The sequence below is a fragment of the Marmota monax genome, unplaced genomic scaffold, assembly GCF_021218885.2.
Source record: "Marmota monax isolate L192 unplaced genomic scaffold, Marmota_monax_Labrador192_F-V1.1 WCK01_AAM20220418_F8-fsc00249, whole genome shotgun sequence".
In the NCBI taxonomy this organism is placed as follows: domain Eukaryota; kingdom Metazoa; phylum Chordata; class Mammalia; order Rodentia; family Sciuridae; genus Marmota; species Marmota monax.
In genome coordinates this window covers 1,601,447-1,620,191 of record NW_026694242.1, presented here as the reverse complement: position 1 = coordinate 1,620,191, position 18,745 = coordinate 1,601,447, and the positions used below count along the sequence as shown (strand labels likewise).

At 54.5% G+C, this 18,745-nt stretch overlaps 1 protein-coding gene across 1 annotated transcript in view; it reads left to right on the top strand.

The window, feature by feature from the left end:
- Window positions 1-18,745, top strand: part of Chchd6 (coiled-coil-helix-coiled-coil-helix domain containing 6) — a 178,728-nt gene that overhangs the window by 101,163 nt on the left and 58,820 nt on the right. Inside the window, exon 5 of the mRNA XM_046466950.2 lies at window positions 10,552-10,635. Within this exon, the coding sequence (XP_046322906.1) occupies window positions 10,552-10,635 (84 nt within the window). The remainder of the gene's footprint in view (window positions 1-10,551; window positions 10,636-18,745) is intronic.

Genomic DNA, 18,745 nt, shown 5'->3' with positions numbered 1-18,745 from the left:
TCACCCCCATCGCCTAGAACAGGAGACTGGGTTTCAGAGGCGTGGACCCGGCTGCTCAAGTAGGGGTGACAGGTCTGGCCCTGAGAGCTACATTTCCCTCCCTCAGCCTGCTTCCTTAAGCCTCGTCCTGCACTAGGTTTAAAGTCAGAGCACACTGTCATTGACCCCAGAGGCTGTGGGGCACACAGTGTAGACACGTTGTGGGTCCACAGGAGGTTACAAGTGTCCTTAGGACCATCCTTTGTCCTTTTGCAGGCCTGACCTGGGCCTTGATGCTCAAGTGACATCCTGGAATCCAGGCCTCCTGACCCAGTCTGTCTTCTAGCAAAGTCTCAGGTGAATCGAATGCACCTTCAACATTCGAGAAACACTGTGACAGCCCAGGCTAGAGGCATCCCATTGGATGACAGTGATCCACATCATCGCTCCACACTGTTCAGATAGGATGACTGAGTCCCTGAATGTTGGGAGGTCGCTTCCTTGGGACACGGGAACCTGTCTTCATAGCCCTGTGTCTGTGTAACCTAGTCACCTCGGTTAACTTTTCGTCACTGTGATTAAAATTCCTGACAGGAACAACTTAGAGAGCAGTGTATGCTCACAGCCCAAGGTGAGGCAGCACGTGGTGGCAAAGTGTGGCTGGCGTGCGGTGCAGGACAGCTGCCAGGCTCAGGTGGACACGGCACAAGGGGCCAGGGGCAGGCCCCCGGTGACCTGCTTCCTCCATTCACCGCCCCCCCCCCAGTCACCACCCAGTTCAGTCCTTTCCTATCATGAGTCCATCCAAGGGTGAACCCAGGGGTGGGTGGGGTCACGTCACCCACGGTCTGATCATGCACCTCGGGTCATTCCTGCGTGGCCTCCCCGTGAGCTCCTGGGGGACACCTCATGTCCGACCACAACCTCCCCTAGTCTGAGGCTTATTTTATTTGTATATGAAATGAGGAATTTCTTTCAAACCCAGTTTTTTAATATAAATGCGTTTAAGGCCATTCATGTTCCTCTCAGACACATCATCAGTTTTCCATATTCTTTAAGACATGGAACTTTGAATTTTTACAATCAAAAATTTTTTTTTGCAATTTTTATTTGACACAAAAGTTGTCCATATTCATGAAGCACAATATGATACAATCATACATGTATTCGACATGGAATAATTGAAATTTACCTTATTATTTTCTCCTAGCTCTGAGGTTATTTCAGAGGACATGTTGCATATTGTCCTTTGGGTTACATTTGTTAAGTTTTTCATTATTTCTTTTTTTCTTTTTGGTGGTTGTGACCTAAAAGAATGATGAGTTTTTAGCAGATGGTGTACTCAGTTTTTAAATTTTGGAAGTAGAGATTCTACAGAAATGTCTACTAAATCAATCTTATAAACTTTATTAGTCAATCTTGCTAATTTTATTTATCTTGAGGGAAAAGCATTAACTATTTCACTAGTAAACATGATTTTGCATAAAGATTTTTTATTAACAAACATAGCCTTCGTCAAGTGAAGGAAATTTTCTGTTTCTCGTTTGCTTGACTTCATAAATGGGGATTTTATTTATCACATGACTTTCTTGCATTTGTTTGAAAGGGTCATGTGCTTTTCCATCTTCCATTTGATAATGTATTAAGTATATTGGTTAATTTTTTATGTTATAGCAACGTAGACTTCTGGTGTGAGCCCCAGTTGATCATGGGGTATTACCTTTTTTACATATCGGCGGATTTCATTTTCCTTTTTTTTTTTTTTTTTTTTGTAAAAGGAATTTTATCTATCTGGTACTGAACGTTGAACCCAGGGGCACTTAACCACCAAGCTATATCCCCAACCCTTTTATTTTTTATTTAGAGACAGGGTCTTGCTGAGTCGCCTTGTCCCTCGATAAGTTGCTGAGGCTGGCCTCCAACATCCAATCCTCCTGTCTCAGCCTCCTGAGTCTCTGAGATGACAGGTGTGGGCCACCGTGCCCAGTAACACCTCTTTTCTTGAATAATATCAGTATGTAAATCTCTCTTTTTGTAATGTCCTTGTGTTATTTGGTGTAATACTTGTAATAGCCTCCTAAAATGAGTCGGGAAATATTCTCTCCTCTATTTGCTGAAAGAATTTGCTTAGAAATGGTATTTCTTCCTTAAATATTTGATGGAATTAATCAGTGAAACATCTGGGAAATTCTGTAGGGAAAGCCTTTTGTTTTGTTTTATAAATCAAGGAAAATTGGGTTTTTAAAAATCATCAGGCGTATGGTTTTTATATTTTTATTATTGCATTAATCACCTTGTGTTTGTTGGTGCATTGGTTAGTTGAGCTTCTTTGTTTAACACATTTGGAAAATTTTCATCTGTTATTCTTCAGATGTTTTCCCATTGCCACTGCCTGTCCTAAGAATTTAATTACCTGCAAGTTAGACCACTTGAGTTGGAAATTGTCACCCCAGTCACTGAGGTAGCATTTCCTCTTTCAGCCGTTGATTTCAAATAGACTTTTCAGCTCCTAAAATTCTATTTTATCCTTCTGAGTCTCTCCACTTAACAGCACCGTGTTTACATTTGCTTTGAATATTTAAAAACATTAGTAATGGCAGTTTGAAAGTCCTTGTCTGCTAAATACAGCATCTCTGTCATCTCCAAGTTTCTTTCTAAGGACTAATTGTTCTCCTGGTTAAGGAGTTACAGGTCACATAGTAAGGTGTTTAATTTCCAAACATTCGAGAATTTTCTGGCTGTCTTGCTGGTGCTAGTTCCTGATTTAATAATTCTGTGATCATAAAACATACTTTAATGATTTCATGCTTTTCTGTGGATCTTCATGTTATTTCATTTATGTATTTATATGCAGCTCTGAGGACAGAGCCCAGGGCCTCCCATGTGCTGGGCGAGCACTCCACCACTGGGCCCTGGCCCCAGCCCCAGCCCCGGCCCCCCACCCTGGTCCTGCTTTAAGACTTTTCTTCCAGTTTATCTTACTGACCACTCCAGGGGCACTTTACTCCAGAATCTGCGGTTGTTGGATATAGTGTCCTATAAATGTCACTGGAGTCACATTGGATGATAATATTGTTCAGGTCTTCTATATCCTTATTGGTTTTTCGTCTGCTTGTTCTATCAATGTTAGGGGAGTAAAATAGACCATCTCATCCACACCATATAGTCAGGGTTGGGCCTTTTCTTGAGGACATGGTACACTTGAACCCCGCCCCCTGCCCAGCCCTGGGAGGTCCAGTTCCTCATCCCCTGAAACCTATGAACAGGTACTGCATGTGGCACAGGGGACTTTGCAGGTGTGATCCAGTTGAGGATGTGACAGGAGAGCATCTTACTATCCAGATGGGGTCATGCCCAGGCAGAGAGGGAGGCAGGTGCTGCGAGGCCACAAGCCAGGGTGGCCGCCTGTCAACCCCTGTGATCTGAGTCACACGAGACACCCAGACATTTCCCACCTCTAGAACCGTGGCAGGGTGCGTCAGTGTGCTCTAGGCCATGACTACTATTACTGTTCTGGCCGTTTCATGTAACAGCAGTGGGAACTTTACAGGGGGCTTCAGTTGGTTTACACTTAATGGGATTATTTATAGCATTAGACTCAAATCTGTCATCTTGAATTTCTGTGTCCCACCAGTTCTTTTCTCCCCTTTGCCTCTTCTTGGCTTCTTTTGGGGAGTTGGGGTGGATGAACCAGTATATTTAGAATTCCATGATCTCCTCTATTGGCTTTTTATTTGTGCTTTTTTGGTTACTTTTTTAAGATTGCTGTAGAAATGGCTTTTTTTTAAGCTGATGGTTGTCTGTGTTCAAAAATATGCCATTACTTCAGGAATTATTTAAGAACCTCACAAAAGCATCCTGCTTGGAATTTTTCTGAGCGTCTGGGATGTGTGATTTGTTGTCTTTAAGTAATTTTGGAGGATTCTTGGGATTTATCTCTGTATTCTTTTGCCTCATTTGTTTTTTCTCATGTTGGGGCTGCACTTGAACGTATGCTTCGGACATTTGAGATGATCCTATAGATTTTTTTTTTTTGGGGGGGGGGGTTGTGTGCTGAGGATTGAACTCAGGGGCCCTCCACCCCTGAGCCCCATCCCCAGCCCTACTTTGTATTTTATTTAGAGACAGGGTCTCCCTGAGTTGCTTAGGGCCTCAATAAGTTGGTGAGGCTGGCTTTGAACTCACAATCCTCCTGCCTCAGCCTCCCGAGCGGCAGGGATGACAGGCGTGCACCATCACACCAGGCTTTATTTCTCAGTCTTTTATCTTTTTTTTTTTTAAAGAGAGAGTGGGGGAGAGAGAGAGAGAGAGAATTATTTTATTTTTTTAAATATTTATTTTTTAGTTTTCGGCGGACACAACATCTTTGTTTGTATGTGGTGCTGAGGATTGAACCTGGGCCGCACGCATGCCAGGCGAGCGCACTACCGCTTGAGCCACATCCCCAGCCCAGTCTTTTATCTCTTTATGTTTTGACTTAGATTTGATTCTTTCCTCTTCTCTCTCTATCCAGTATGTTAATAACTGTGACTTCATACCATACCATTCCTGCATGTTGGTAAAAAGAGTGCACTAAAATCCTCTGAAAATCCCCTTTCATAAAAGTAATGAAAATACTGACAAAAATAGTCAGAATCGACTTTTTCAGAACTCTGATAATCAACCCAAGGCTTGCAGCAATCCAGGAGCATTTGTTCAAGGAAAGTGGAAGACTCTCAGCAAAGCACCAGGCATTTTAACTTACCCTCCCTTTCCCACTGCTCCTCAACCGTCTCTGAAACTGGCCTCCCCTAGCTAAGTAGGTGCCAGCCCACAGCTGGCCAGCCACCGCAGGGGGCAGAGAGGGTGGGGAGCTCTTCCGCTGCTCCCAGCCATAATTCCCAGGGAATGGCCACCATTGTTCTGGTGACTGCCTGCAGCGCCCCACTTGCAAGACTGTTTATGTGACTTAGCAGGTGCTCGTGGCAGTCCACTGTTACCATGGGGGCATTTGTCACAGACAACCAGAGGTACCTGTTGAATGTTAGGGCTACCTGGGGTGGACAGCAGGTGAACCAAACCATGGCGTAACCAGAAAGCTTGGGGAAAAAACCCAACAGGGTGGTGTGATGGCGCACACTCACAGTCCCAGAGACTTGGGAGTCTAGGGCAGGAGGATTGCAAGTGGAAGGCCAGCCTCAGCCACTTAGCAAGGCCCTGTCTCTCTCTCTCTCTCTCTCTCTCTCTCTCTCTCTCTCTCTCTCTCTCTCTCTCTCTGTCTCTCTCTCTGTCTCTCTCTCTCTCTCTCTCTCTCTCTCTCTGTGTCTCTCTCTCTCTCTCTGTCTCTCTCTCTCTCTGTCTCTCTCTCTCTCTCTCTCTGTCTCTCTCTCTCTCTCTCTCTCTCTCTCTCTCTCTCTCTCTCTCACACACACATACACACAGCCACACACAAAACAAAATTACAAAAGAGAGAAAATCTGAGGCCTGAGATGTCCACAGAAGGCTTTGAAAACTTCCGATGGTTCCCGGGACCTAGGTCCAGTCAACAGGCAGGGCTGTGCACAGGGAGATTTCAGGGAGATCTTAGGACCCAGATGCATCATAAGCCATCAAAAGGCAGAGTCAGAGGAAAGATCTTGAAAGTGACAGGAGAGAAGTGACTCATCCCATGTCAGGAATCCTCATGAGATGATCTGCTGATTTCTTATCATAAACAATGCGACTCGAGTGTCCGGCACCTGTGGGCACCCTCTGCCTCTTCACACATGCTAGTGACCTTATTTATTAGATTCTTTAACATCTTAATAATCATGATTACTTAACCTCTCTCTGTGTCGATTCCAACATCGGAGCCCTTGGTGGTCTGGTTCTGGTGAATATATTCTCTCTCCATATTGGGTCATTGTGTTTTTTTGTTGTTGTTGTTGGTTTGGGTGTTTTGTTTTGTTTTTGGTATGTTTATATTTTTAAACTTTTAAGTGAATGCTCAATCTTTTGTATACATAAAACATTTGACAGAAAGTATATATCTGTGAGCCGGGTGCCATGGTGCATACCTATCTGTAATCCCAGAGACTCAGGAGGCTGAAGCAGGATGATCGCAAGTTGGAGGCCAGCCTCAGCAACTTAGAGAAGCCCTAAGCAACTCAGTAAGCCCCTGTCTGTAAATAAATTATAAAAGGGACCAGGGATGGGGCTCGGTGGTTAAGGGCCCCTGGGGTTCAATCCCTGGTACAAAATACATACATATATATAATCTGCAGTGGAAGGGTTTCTTGTTCTGTAAGACCATCAGTATGGGGAGTTGGGTCTCTTAAAAAAAGAGCATATAGTTGGGTTTTCTTTGTGTTTCTTTTATCCAAAGTGGTTGTCTTTTTCCTTTAAAGGAAAGATGAATCAGTTCACATTTTGCATTTTTTAATTGCTGGACAACAAATTAGGAAATGCAGTGGCTTCCATCAGTCAGCATTTATTGTCTTATGCTGGTGGGTTGGGACCTGGGTGCTGTGTAGCTGGTACCTCTGCCTGCAGTCTCTCACCGTGGTGTGGTCAAGGTGTCTTCCAGGGCTGTCACATCTGAAGGCTCCACCAGGGGCGAATCTGCTTCCAGGCCCTCTCCTGGCTGCTGACAGGGCTCCTTCCCTTGGGGCTGATGGACAAGACTTACCCCTTGGCTGCCTCTTGGCCAGGGGCCGCCCTCAGTTCATGGCCATGTGCAGCTCTTCAAATAGAAGCCTGCTTCACCCCTTGAGTAAGCAGAGCTGGTGGCAGAGAGGCAGGCAGAGACCACTGTCTTTGAAAACCAGGTCTCAGAATGCCAATCCCACCACTTCTGCCATATTCTTTATTTCTAAGTTCCTAGGTCCAGCCACACACTGGGGAGGGAGCCGCACGAGGGCATGGGTGCCGGGAGCAGGGGCTGCCTCCCTTGCCTGTACTGTGGTAACTGATCGACTGACTTCTCTAGTCTTTTTATAGGGGTCCTGGGGATTGAACTGAGGACCACTCTACCACTGACCCACATCCCAGCCCTATATTGTATTTTATTTAGAGACAGGGTCTCACTGAGCTACTTAGAGCCTCGCTTTTGTTGAGGCTGGCCTCCAACTCACGATCCTCCTGCCTCAGCCTCCCAAGTTGCTGGGCTGATGGGTGTGCATCACCATACCCGGCTTCAGGAATTTTTTATGTTAGTTTTTTTTATTTCAGGGAGAGCCCTCTGCTCCAGGTCCCCTGCCTCTGTAGAGCGTAGTGGCTTCAGATCCTGCAGCATCTAAGGAGAGGTCCGGCCCACACAGACCCAGAGCCCAGCAAGCCTGTGGCTCCAGGTCCACCTACTGCTTTGTGGTTCTGTTCTGTGTTGAACACTTTAATCTGGTTTCTGAACCTGGTTTCTGTGGTGTATGGAGCAGCGGAGGCGAGCTTCAAAGGCCAGCTCAGGGTGCCGTCTTGCCTGGAGGAGGTCCTCGGCTCAATGGCCGCAGATTTCAAGTCCTGTTCAGAGGTGGCCCTGGTGAGCGCACCTCCACAGTGCTGATGGTCGCCTTCACGTAGAGACACCGTCCTTAATTCAGTGTTGTCCCCCAGAGACTTTGTTGGCAAACTCCTTAGACAAACAGCACCCCCACGGCTCACTGTATCCCGCGGTCCCCAGCACATGTCACTCTCAGCATCAGCCCGTTCATGTGCACATACGCGTGGCTCTCCCCCGGGATGCAGAAGCGTCCTGGTTTCCCTGGTATACCCACAGTCCCTCCACAGTAGCGTCTGTCACCGAGCAGACACTGGGTACTCGCTGGTAAGCCCCTGAGTCAGTCACTGAGACCCGCCTGTGCCCTTCAGCCTGACACCTGCTGAGCGCTGTGTGTGGGGGACCTCCCGGGGCTGCAGGGCTGTAGAGCCCCTCTGTAGGTTGGCCTTATCCACCCCAAACCCTGAGCACCTGCTCTGGGCCGGTCGCGACATCCGGGGCTTCCTGTCACATTCACTTTGTAAGACCCCTTTTCATTTGTCACCTGTCCATTGTTGGTCATGAGGGCTCCTTCATACCTCAGAGAGTGAGCAGGGACTGTGGGCGGAGCGAGGTAGCTGGAGCCCCAGGACATAGGGCGGCCTTCTCCGCTTCAGCTGGGGGACCGACCTGCCTCTCTGACAGCTGCTCACGCCCCTGGCCACGCCCTCTCATGGCCACGCCCCCGTCACCCTCCCTGGCCACACCCCGACCACGCCCTCCCCTGGCCACGCCCAGCCGCGCTGCGTACTGCTGCCAATAGAAGAGGAGGCTTCCGTTCTGTTCTTTCTTTCTTTTTCTTTTTTTCTTTCTTCTTCTTCTTCTTTTTTTTTTTTTTTTTTTTTTTTTTTTAACCAGGGATTGAAGCAAGGGTGCCTCACCCCTGAGCCCCATCCCCAGCCCTTTTTCTATTTTATTTAGAGACAGGGTCTCACTGAGTTGCTTAGCGCCTCTGCATTGCTGAGGCTGGCCTCACACTTGCGATCCTCCTGCCTCAGCCTCTGGAGCTGTCTGGATGACAGGCGTGTGCCACCGCGCCCAGCCAGTATCTCCTTTTGTGTGTGAACCATCTCTGAGGGGTCCGATGGGTGGGCCTCTTTGCCAAGCACTTCTTTCCTGCATGTCCCGTTCCTGACGTAGACCTGTCACAGTTGGCACCGGCCTGCAAGCTGCAGCCCCAGTGTTCTGGGGGCGCCTCTGCCCATAGGGGCCATCACAGTGGGTTAGCTGAACAGTGGTTGGACACATGGATGAGCCGCCTCCTCCCTCCCGGGCCCGTTGCCCCTAGTGAGTGGCAGCTGAAGAACCCCAGGACGGTCTTGCTTTCAGTTGCCATCTTCCTGATTGGGACCACTGGCCAGAAAATGGCAGGTCCACAGCCCTGGGAGGTATTCCTGGACTGGCTGCTTAATTGCATGAGACGAGCTTGTCCGCCGATGGCACTGGGGACCGTTCACAGTTAAGTGCTGCTGTCAGGCCGCCCGGATGAGCCGCCTGGCGCTTTGCGGGGTCCTGGGAGAGATCCCACACTCGGTCCCAGTGCTCAGCTTCTCTGACCGCTGGCCCTCCAGGGTCCTTCCAGAGCCTTCCTGGCACGTTTAGGTAGTCCGCAGCGTGGTGGGGGTGAGATGGGGGGACTGCGCCTCCCCGCGTCTGTAGGTAAGACGGAAACGAGAAGGAGGCCGCTTGCTCCAGCCTGCTGGAGCCCTGGTGGCAGACCAGCGTGAACCCCATCATCCAGTGGGCAGGCCGCCTCCCAGCGCAGGATCCCAGTGTCCCCTGGGAACGGGATGGCCGTCCCCCCAAGCTTTCTTTCATGTGCTTCTCTGCGCTCGCGGGATCCTGGTGTGCCATCGGCCCCGCTACTGACCACTTTGTCGGCAGGAGCGTCGTGGGCAGAAGAAGTGCACTGGCAGGCCGTCGGTCCCCATCTCCCCTGTACTTGGGGTGACACACACCCGGGTGGTGGCAGCACAGCGTGATTGAAGAGGAAAAGCTTAGGACATGAAGTCACAGTGGCCTCTCTGGGTGGCTGGCTTGTGCGCTTGGGGAGAGTGAGAACCAGGTGCCCTTGGGAGTGAGTGGTGCTCAGCCCCTGCTCGGGGCAGGCGGTGGCAGGTGCTATCCTCCCTGTAGGCCCTGATGAGCCTCTGGGCTCAATGATGCTGGCTGAGTCGGCCCAGGGAGGACCAAGGGTGTGGCACTCAGGACCTGGTCCTGGAAGAGCCTGTCAGAGGCTTTGGGGATGTGGGACGCCCAGCCAGAGCATGTGTTTCTGCTGTGTCATGACACTGGGGACCCTTTGTGGAGGCTTGTTAGGACCCTGCCCTGATGGGGAGTGTTCCCTTAGCCTCCTGGACAGTCCCTTGGGTCAGGAAGGGACACTGATGAGCAACCTGGAACTCAGGATTGGAGGAGAAGGTCCAGGACCACAGTGGGGGGAGGGGGAGCCAGCCAAGCTTCCCGAGGCCACCGGGGGGCCCCCAGGCAGTCCACCTGTGGAGTCTCTGCTTCTCTCTCTGCCTGAGGGGACTCCTACCCCCGAGGGCCCAGAGCGTGACAGTGGCACGACAGGGTGCCCAGTGTCAGGGCTCCATGGCCAGCGGCCGTCTCTGGCCCTTTTGGACCCTGTGGCTCCTGTCTGCCTTGACCACAGTCACACCCCAGCTCCTCTCTGCGTCCCTGTGAGCTGAGCAGTGGCCCGGCCCTCTGTTGTGTCGGTGTCCTGGTCTCTGAAGAGGGTGGGGACCCTGACCCCCTTCGTGCCCCTCCGGGGGAGCTGGAAGGAGGGAGGAGATCACCTGCAGGAGTGCGCAGAGCAGCGCTCGCAGGTCATAAGCCTTCAGCCAGTGTTGTGGCCGCCATCTGCAAAATGGCCCTAACAGGTACCCACCTGGAAGGGCCGCTGTGAGCCTGGGGCATGACACATGGGAGCTGCCTGCCACAGCACGGGGTTCTCTGTGCCTTCCTGCTCTTCTCCTCCAGAGTGTGGCTGGGAGCAGGAATGGCGGGTGTCCTCTCCCCGCAGCGATCGCGAGGGCACCACCGCCGCTGGCTAACGTGGCTCTGCTCCCTTTGCCTAGGCCCGGGAGCTGGAGAGCAGGGAGGCCGAGCAGCGACGCCGGGAGGCCTTCTACCGGGAGCAGCTGGAGCGCATCGGGAAGAAGGTGAGGCTCCGCTGGCCCTGGGGGCACCCGTGCTCACCCCAGGACCGCCCTCTCCCTAAGGACCGCCCCCAGGACCACGCCCTCCCCGGCGCCGCCCCCACCCCAGGACCACGCCCTCTCCCTAAGGACCGCCCCCAGGACCACGCCCTCCCCGGCGCCGCCCCCACCCCAGGACCACGCCCTCTCCCTAAGGACCGCCCCCAGGACCACGCCCTCCCCGGCGCCGCCCCCACCCCAGGACCACGCCCTCTCCCTAAGGACCGCCCCCAGGACCACGCCCTCCCCGGCGCCGCCCCCACCCCAGGACCACGCCCTCTCCCTAAGGACCGCCCCCAGGACCACGCCCTCCCCGGCGCCGCCCCCACCCCAGGACCACGCCCTCCCCGGCGCCGCCCCCACCCCAGGACCACGCCCTCTCCCTAAGGACCACCCCCAGGTCCACGCCCTCCCCGGCGCCGCCCCCACCCCAGGACCACGCCCTCTCCCTAAGGACCGCCCCCAGGACCACGCCCTCCCTGGGGCCGCCCCCACCCCAGGACCACGCCCTCTCCCTAAGGACCGCCCCCAGGACCACTCCCTCCCTGGGGCTGCCCCCATCCCAGGACCACGCCCTCTCCCTAAGGACCGCCCCCAGGACCACTCCCTCCCTGGGGCCGCCCCCACCCCAGGACCACGCCCTCTCCCTAAGGACCGCCCCCTCCAGGTCCGCTCTCCTGCATCCGGGAGCCCCTGGCAAACCCAGCCTTTCAACAAGTTGCCTTGGGAGATAATTGGTTTTTAATTGGCCCGTTTGGGGTTGAGCGCGGCTGACTCTGCTCTAGTTCAATTTTACGGGGAAAAAAACCCTCACTGTGACCACGGGGCGGTGCTGAGACCCAGTCTGCCTTAACACCGGAGCTGAGCGGCCCTGGGTAAAAATAACAACCCTGAGGTCCTGCCCACGGATGCATTAAAGTTGTATTATCGATCCCTCCCGGAGCCGCGGGAGCCGGGGAGCCGGGGAGCCGGGGAGATCAAAGTGCACCAGGCTGCTCACTCCCGCTCTGTGCGGATGAGCCTTAAAGACACCTCCTCACCCTGTTTAGAAGGCCGCCGACCACCGGAAACTCATCGGATAACTTGCTTATTGGGGGGGGGGGGTAACTTGTTGATCATGACAGCTTTAAAAAAAAACAGCTTATAACCTGGGAGGGACATTAGGAGGTTAAAACCCTGCTCCCCGCCCGTGCCTGAGCCAGCTCGCCAAGAGCTCTTTATGGGCGGGCGGGCGGGTCTTTGCAATCCCTGGTCACGGTTTGGAGCTTTGAAGATGACAGTTTGCTCGTGGGGCTTGGTCTCCGCGGGGCTTCTCCTGTGGCTCGCCGCAGTGGGGCCTGGCAGAGGTGGGTTGGGCGTCTCCAGGCGCAGGGACCAGGAGGGAGGCTGCTCCCCGCCCCGCCCCGGTCGCCCACCTGCACGCGTCCACTCTGCAGGGCATTTAGGGGAGAGCCAGAGTCGACACCCTGAGACCCGGGATCGCTGGCCCCCTGCGCTGCTCACACCGTAGCCCTTAACGAGCCGGCGAGTCTCAGAACAGCCTCACACCCAGGTTGGACTGTAGCTTATCATGACAAGGACTGTGATTTGAGATCCCGGAAAGGGTGGGTTAAAAAAAAAAAAATCCACCATCCATAGCTCAGCTCTAATTACCACAGTTGCCCATATGTTCCTCGGCATAGATTTTTCTTTTCATTCTTTCTTCTTTTTTCTTTTCTTGGTGGTGAGCCCGATGCTTTGGTCTCCTGCTGTGCGTTGCTGTCGCTTGGCTGCTGGGAGCACGCTCACCTGTGTGTGTGTGTATGTGGGGGCTCTCCGCATTTTGTTCCTCCTCTAACCTCCCCCCACCATCTCTCCTTGTTAAAAACACTCGTGGCTTTGGCAGAGGAGACGAGGTGCTCCTGCGCCAGCCCTTCTCTCCTCCCCTGTCACAGGGTCCAGGCTCCTGACAACATGCAGATGTGAGCTTACTACCAGGGCTTTTCCTTCCTTAATGGTGAACAGTTATTAAGTGCTTCCAGAAGGAGGTGCAGAAAACACGATCTCCTCTCTGACTCTTAAACACAGCGTTTTACTGGCGACGATAAAGAAAGACAGCACCTCCATCCACCATCCACATCCAGGAAACGCAGAGGGGCGCGGGAGAGAGCGAGATCCCGGGTGGGGCTGGGAGGAGAGAGGCAGAATCACAAGGCCTAATTGTATTAGTTTTTGAAAAAGGTTTTCGATCTTTTCCGGGGGGTAATTTTATCCCTGTAATGGCTGGGAGGAGGGAGAACGCAGCATCCAACAATCTCTTTCATGAGCCATTTCTTTCCTACGGCTGGGCTTCCTCTCGCCGGAGTCCGTGGGACCTTGACGTTGCTAGCTCTGCGCACGCCCCGGCTCCCCAGCTGTCAGCGCCTCTCCTTTTTTTTATTTTTTATTTTTTCCTTTTTTCCCGTTTCCTTTTAAGTTGGGAAATTGACCGTGGGAGCCTCTTCCGGGGGACGTTGACAGTGCTGTTGTGTCACCCTCGAGCACCCAAAACTGCTCCCAGGACATAAAGTGGGAGGGCAGCTCGGGGTGGTGGAGGCAGAGGTCTGGGGCTTTAGGACACTGAGGCTGCTGCGGAGTGTCCCCCTGAGGATGCGATCCTGGAGAGCAGGTGGGGGCTGCAGAGAGCCAGGCCCACTGCGCTGGAGGGGACAGACACCCCGCCCTGCATGTGGCACGGTGCTCCCTGGTCATGGAGGTCGCTGTGCAGGGCCCTTTCCCTGTCATCTGTCCGAGCACGTGTTCCGCACGCCCTGCCACACGGCTAAGCCAAGCGCGTTGCCTGGTTCATCACATGTCACCATTAGGTCCGTGATTGTCAGAGAGGGCGGCTGCCAGGGCCTGTGGCACTGAGCTAGAGCCCGGGTCTGCCGTCCTCAGGGCCGCCAAGCTGCGCCGCTGCCCTGGGCAGTCACTCCCCTTCGGGTCTCCGTCCCTTCCCCCCATAAGATGGCCATACAGAGGCTTTCGTGAGAGATGGAGGAGGAAGTCCTGTGCGCCAGTGCTGGGTGCCCAGAGGGGCTTCTGGTGCAAATCAGTGCCTCGGTTGGGGACTCGTGGATGAGCACAGGCGAGGGTGCGCACCTGCTCCTGCAGCGCTCCCGGGTGAGGCGAGGCGGGTTCTGTCACCCACGTGGCCTGACCCCTGGGCCTCCCTGCTGGATTTTCCCGGGCTCCTCTCTGATGCCTGCCAGGGGCAACCTTGGTCCGCAGCACCGGGCAGGCTGGGAACTGCGCTGCTCACGACTAGGTGCATCTCCATCTGTACCTCGGACACAGGGACCAAGGGGGTGAAGTCCTCCACCCCCTGCACCGCCTTGTGGTCTCTGAGCCTCCTGCCATCTTTCCCCCGCTGGACACCAGCCCCAGAGCTCTGCTCAGCTGCCACCTGGTGACTTCCTGTAGGAAGCAAAAGAAGGAAGGACCCACCCCCAATGCCTGGAGTCGGCTCTCTTGGGCATCAGGGTGCCCTGGGCCTCTCCAGAACCAGCACCCCTGTCCTCTTCTAGCAGGAGTGCTGAGTGGCTCTGCAGCCAGCCCTGACAGCCTGTGGCGCTGATGGCTGTGGCCAGCCAGCACCTGTCCTCTGTGGTCAGCCACGGGGAGTAGGAGGATGGGACAAGTGGATGTGAGGTCTGGCAGACTCGGGCCCGATCCTGCTCAGTGATGGACAGCCGCGGGACCCTGAGCGCCATGCTTGTGTCCTTCAGCCCCAGTTTCCTGATCTTTGAAAGGGGGACTTGAACACTCACGTGCAGTAGTTTGGGGGTGAGCCATAGTTCGGGTAAAGCACACAGGGAACCCCGACAGCCTGTTGAGTTCTCTTGAGTGTCCTTCCCACCCTCCTCCTCCTCTTTAGTGGACACGCAGCCCTTGGTGACTTCCGCATTGCTCAGATCATGCCAGTCGCTGGGCACAGAGTGCTGCCCACCTTGTGGTTCCTGTCCCAGGTTTAGAGAGAGGGACATGTTGGCGCTTAGGACACCAGAGGAGAGGACGTCCGAGGGCTGGCTCCTATAGCCAGGGGCGCTTCTGGTTCTGTGGGAGACCCGTCTTGCCTTCACCCAGCTCAGCAGCTGCCAGGGCAGACGGCGTTTTCAGAGCTAGCTGTAAAGGCTGAACCGGGTTGACGGGAGAACGAGGAGATGTGGGCGTGTTCTTTCTGAGTCTCACCTCCTGCTCCAGAATGCGATCTCCCTTCCGCCCCCCTCAGAACCACACAGCCTTCCTCGCTGCCTCTGTGAGCAATCAGCCCTTCTCCCCATGTTCCTCTCTGCTTGGGCTCCCTTCCCCCCCATACCAGGGGCGCTTAACCCCTGAGCCCCGTCCCCAGCCCTTTTTCTATTTTATTTAGAGACAGGGTCTCACTGAGTTGCTGAGAGCCTTGCTAAGTGGCTGAGGCTGGCCTCCAACTTGCGATCCTCCTGCCTCAGCCTCCTGAGCTGCTGGGACGACAGGCGTGCGCCACCACCCCGGCTGCTCAGGCCTGCGCGAGGAAAGACTATGATCAGCCCCTGACAGCCCCACACATCTTCTCACTAAAAGCACTCCACAGAGCCTGCCTGTCCCAGGCACAGTGGCCCCTCCCTAGTTGTACCAGTCTGCGTGTTGTATCAGCAAAGCAGAAGCTGTGCCCTGGGTGTAGGGGAGGAGGAGTCATTGGGACTTCCTCATGAGAGGGGCCTCCCGGTGGCCCACAGCACGTGAGAAGGGCTCAGCGTCCTCACGTGTCTGGGGAATGCAGGCCACAGCCACAGCTGGTGCTCTTGCCCATGCAGGGGGGTGGCCAAAGTGGAGCACCCAGCGCTGATGATGCTGTGGTTAATGCAGAATCGCAGATGCTGCTGGTGGGGGAGAACAGTGGCCCAGCCCCCTGGAAAGCCACTGGAACTGACAGGCCCCGTGTCCCAGCATGGATTCTTCAGACCCTGCAGTGGCGTTCCGACTGCGCCACACCACCAGGAGCAGGAGAGCCCCCCAAAGCAGGGTCCGCAGCATGAACAGTGTCGATGCCCCCCACACATGTGACAATTAAGGAAAAGGGGCCAGATAGACATGGGTGCCTGAGACAATGTGATTTCATTTGCCTGATGCTCCAAAGCAGCCCGACAGATCTACAAGGGCAAAAAACGGAGCCAAGTGCGGTGGTACACACCTGCCATCCCAGTGGCCCGGGAGGCTGAGGCAGGAGGATCGTGAGTTCAAAGCCAGCCTCAGCAAAATCAAGGCCGGAAGCAACTGTCTCTAAATAAAACACAAAGTAGGGCTGGGAGGGGGCTCAGGGGTCAAGCACCCCGAGTACCAAAAATAAAAAACGACGATGAAGAAGAAAATGGAATACTGGCAAGGTCAGGTTCCTTTGTGACCCGGGACAGATGTGCTCAGTGTTGAGGGCCCTCTGACTATGCACTTGGGGTTGTGCATCTGCCTGTCAGTAAAGGGCCTCCAACTTCATAAGCAGAGGAGGCGACAGGGGAAGGTGGGCCGGCAGGGAGTGCCCAGTGTCCTCCTCTGCCCACACCCTCGTGTCCTGCAGGGTTAGGCTCACGGCCTCTTCCCCAAGGAGCCTGAAGGTTCTGAGTTCCCTGTTCTGGATGCTCCCGGGCCTTGCGCATGTGCTTTATCTCCTCTGGAGTGTGTCCAGGAGAGCAGAGAAGCCAGGAGGAGTCGAGTGCCTTACTCAAAAGTGCCAGCCGCCAGCCCAGATCTGCCTGTGCCCAGTCCCCTGGGACCCGTCTCCTCCAGGTCCCTGTAATTCTGAGCAGCCCCACTTGTGAGTGGTGGGATCCCATGTCTGTTTCCCCTTCTGTCTGGTGCCGTGGGGAGGGGGCATGGGTGCAGGGACTAGTAGAATGGCTGCCCCCCCCATACTCCCCTGGAGCCTGGCGCCCCATCTTGGATTCTAGCACATGCCACATTGCCTTGTGCTTATTAGCGTCGGTGGCTGTCTTCCCAGCTGGGAAGGTCTGTGAGCAGAGAGTCCTCGCTAGTCTGACTCAAAAGGTGATTCATCGCCAAGGGCTGGGGGACACAGTGTCTGGCACAGAATAGGTGCTCAGTAAACGTTTTCAAGAAGAAACAGAGGAAAGTGTGTGTGTGTGTGTGTGTGTGTGTGTGTGTGTGTGTGTGTGCAAGCAGGAGGCCATGATGCGCTGGGGTTCCGGGAAGGGGAAGGAGACTTTTGCCCAGAGGTCTTCCTGGCGGAAGCTATTTGGAGAATGAGCCGGATGCCCACAGTAGCCCAAGGGAAGGGGCAGGATGTGGACAGGCTGGGGCGTCTGGACCGGGAGCTCAGCTCAGCCCGGCCGAGGTGTTCCGTGGGAAGGCAGGCAGGCAGTGGCCGAGCTACCCAAATAGGCTGGTGTGACGTTGCCAGGGGCCTGGCTCACTAGTGTGGCCTTCACTGAGAGTCATGTTGGGGGCACTGGGGGGGCTGGAAGCTGGAGAGAGATTTGACCTTACAAGCCCAGGAGAATGAGGATTCCATTAAGAAAAAACCCACATGAGCTGCTGCACTTGGAGAAGTCTGAGTTTGGTTCCAGACATTCTTTTTCCATGAGAAGCCGAAATGACCAGCCAGTGATTGACAGCTGTCAGGTGGGGAGTTCTGTGTCCCCACGATGACAGTCCCTGTGATTTTGCAAGCCTGTGCTGTGTGCCAGGCCCCTTGACATAAGGCACTGCCATCCTGCAGCCATCCTGCGAGGCAGATCATGTTACACGTGTTTTACAGACAAAAAAAAAAAACTCGGATCAGGATGAACAAGCTGCCGGAAGCCACGCGGCTGATGGATGCAGGCAGGTCTGTGGAGTCTCCCTGCTCTCAGCATGTGCTACTGCCTGCCCGGGTCGCTCGCAGAGAGGCCTCGCCAACAGAATGTGGTCGACAGTGCCCAGCGCTACCCAGCAGAGCCGAAAGAGGCCCCTTGAGGCCCCTTGGTGGGTCGAATAGGAAAAGTGAGCCATGCTGAGCAAGTGTGCCCAGGATGTCAGTGGAGACCAGAGCTCTCTGTGGAGTCAGCAGGGCCTCGGGGGAAGTGGAAGAAACAGGCTTTGGCCATCCTTTCAAGAAGTCTCACCACAGAGGGGACACTGTCCTTAAGAGGGAGTGATGGGGCCAGGCACGGTGGCCCACGCCGGTCATCCCAGCAGCTCGGGAGGCTGAGGCAGGAGGATCGCAAGGTGGAGGCCAGCCTCAGCAGCTTAGGAAGTCCCTAAGCAAATACAGTGAGACCCTGTGTCTGAATAAAATCTAAAAAGGGCTGGGGACGGGGCTCAGGGGGTCGAGTGCCCCTGAGTTCAATCCCCGGAACCCCTTGAAAAGGGGTCTGATGGGAGCGAGTTCATGGAAAGAGGAAGATTCTTTCTCCCTATTGGAGAGGGAGTCCAGTAGGAGCCCGGTCAGAGTTAGAGGAGGGAGGTGCACGGAAGGCCCCTTTCCCTCTGCTCAGGAGCTGGGGCGCCCCAGGCCAGCAGACCACCAGCCCCTGGGACCCGGCCAGTGGGTGCTTCCACTGAGAGGGGGGCTGTTCTGTGTCGGCCTGGAGATGGGGAATCAGACAGGAAGATACCAAGACTCGGGGGCATGGGCACAGGCCACTTCTCTTGCCACGTAAGAAGGTGGCCCCAAGGCAGTGAACCGGTTTGCGAATCGCTTGGTGTGGCAGTGAGCATGAGTCTTGAGATCCAGGGGACCCTGTTTGCCTTACAGTGTCCCCACCCACTGGCTTTATAGAATGAGCCCTCACTCCAGCCTGTGGCCGTGGGAGTCCGCATCCTTCCAAGGAGGGCACGCGAATCACATTTTAGTTTTCATAACAAAAGACGTGACAGTGCACCCCACCTGGTACAGCGCGTCCCCTCTAAATGGTGGCTGCCATTACTGTTCCCAACCAGTTGCAGTTTGGCTGCTGTTCTCATGTCCCTGGCCGGTGTGTGGCTAGTAGGAAGGACGCTGGATCCTCACGTCTCTGGGTGGTGGCCTCTGGGCCCTGGACCCTTTCAAATGTAGGCCCCCCACCTTACACGGTGACCACGG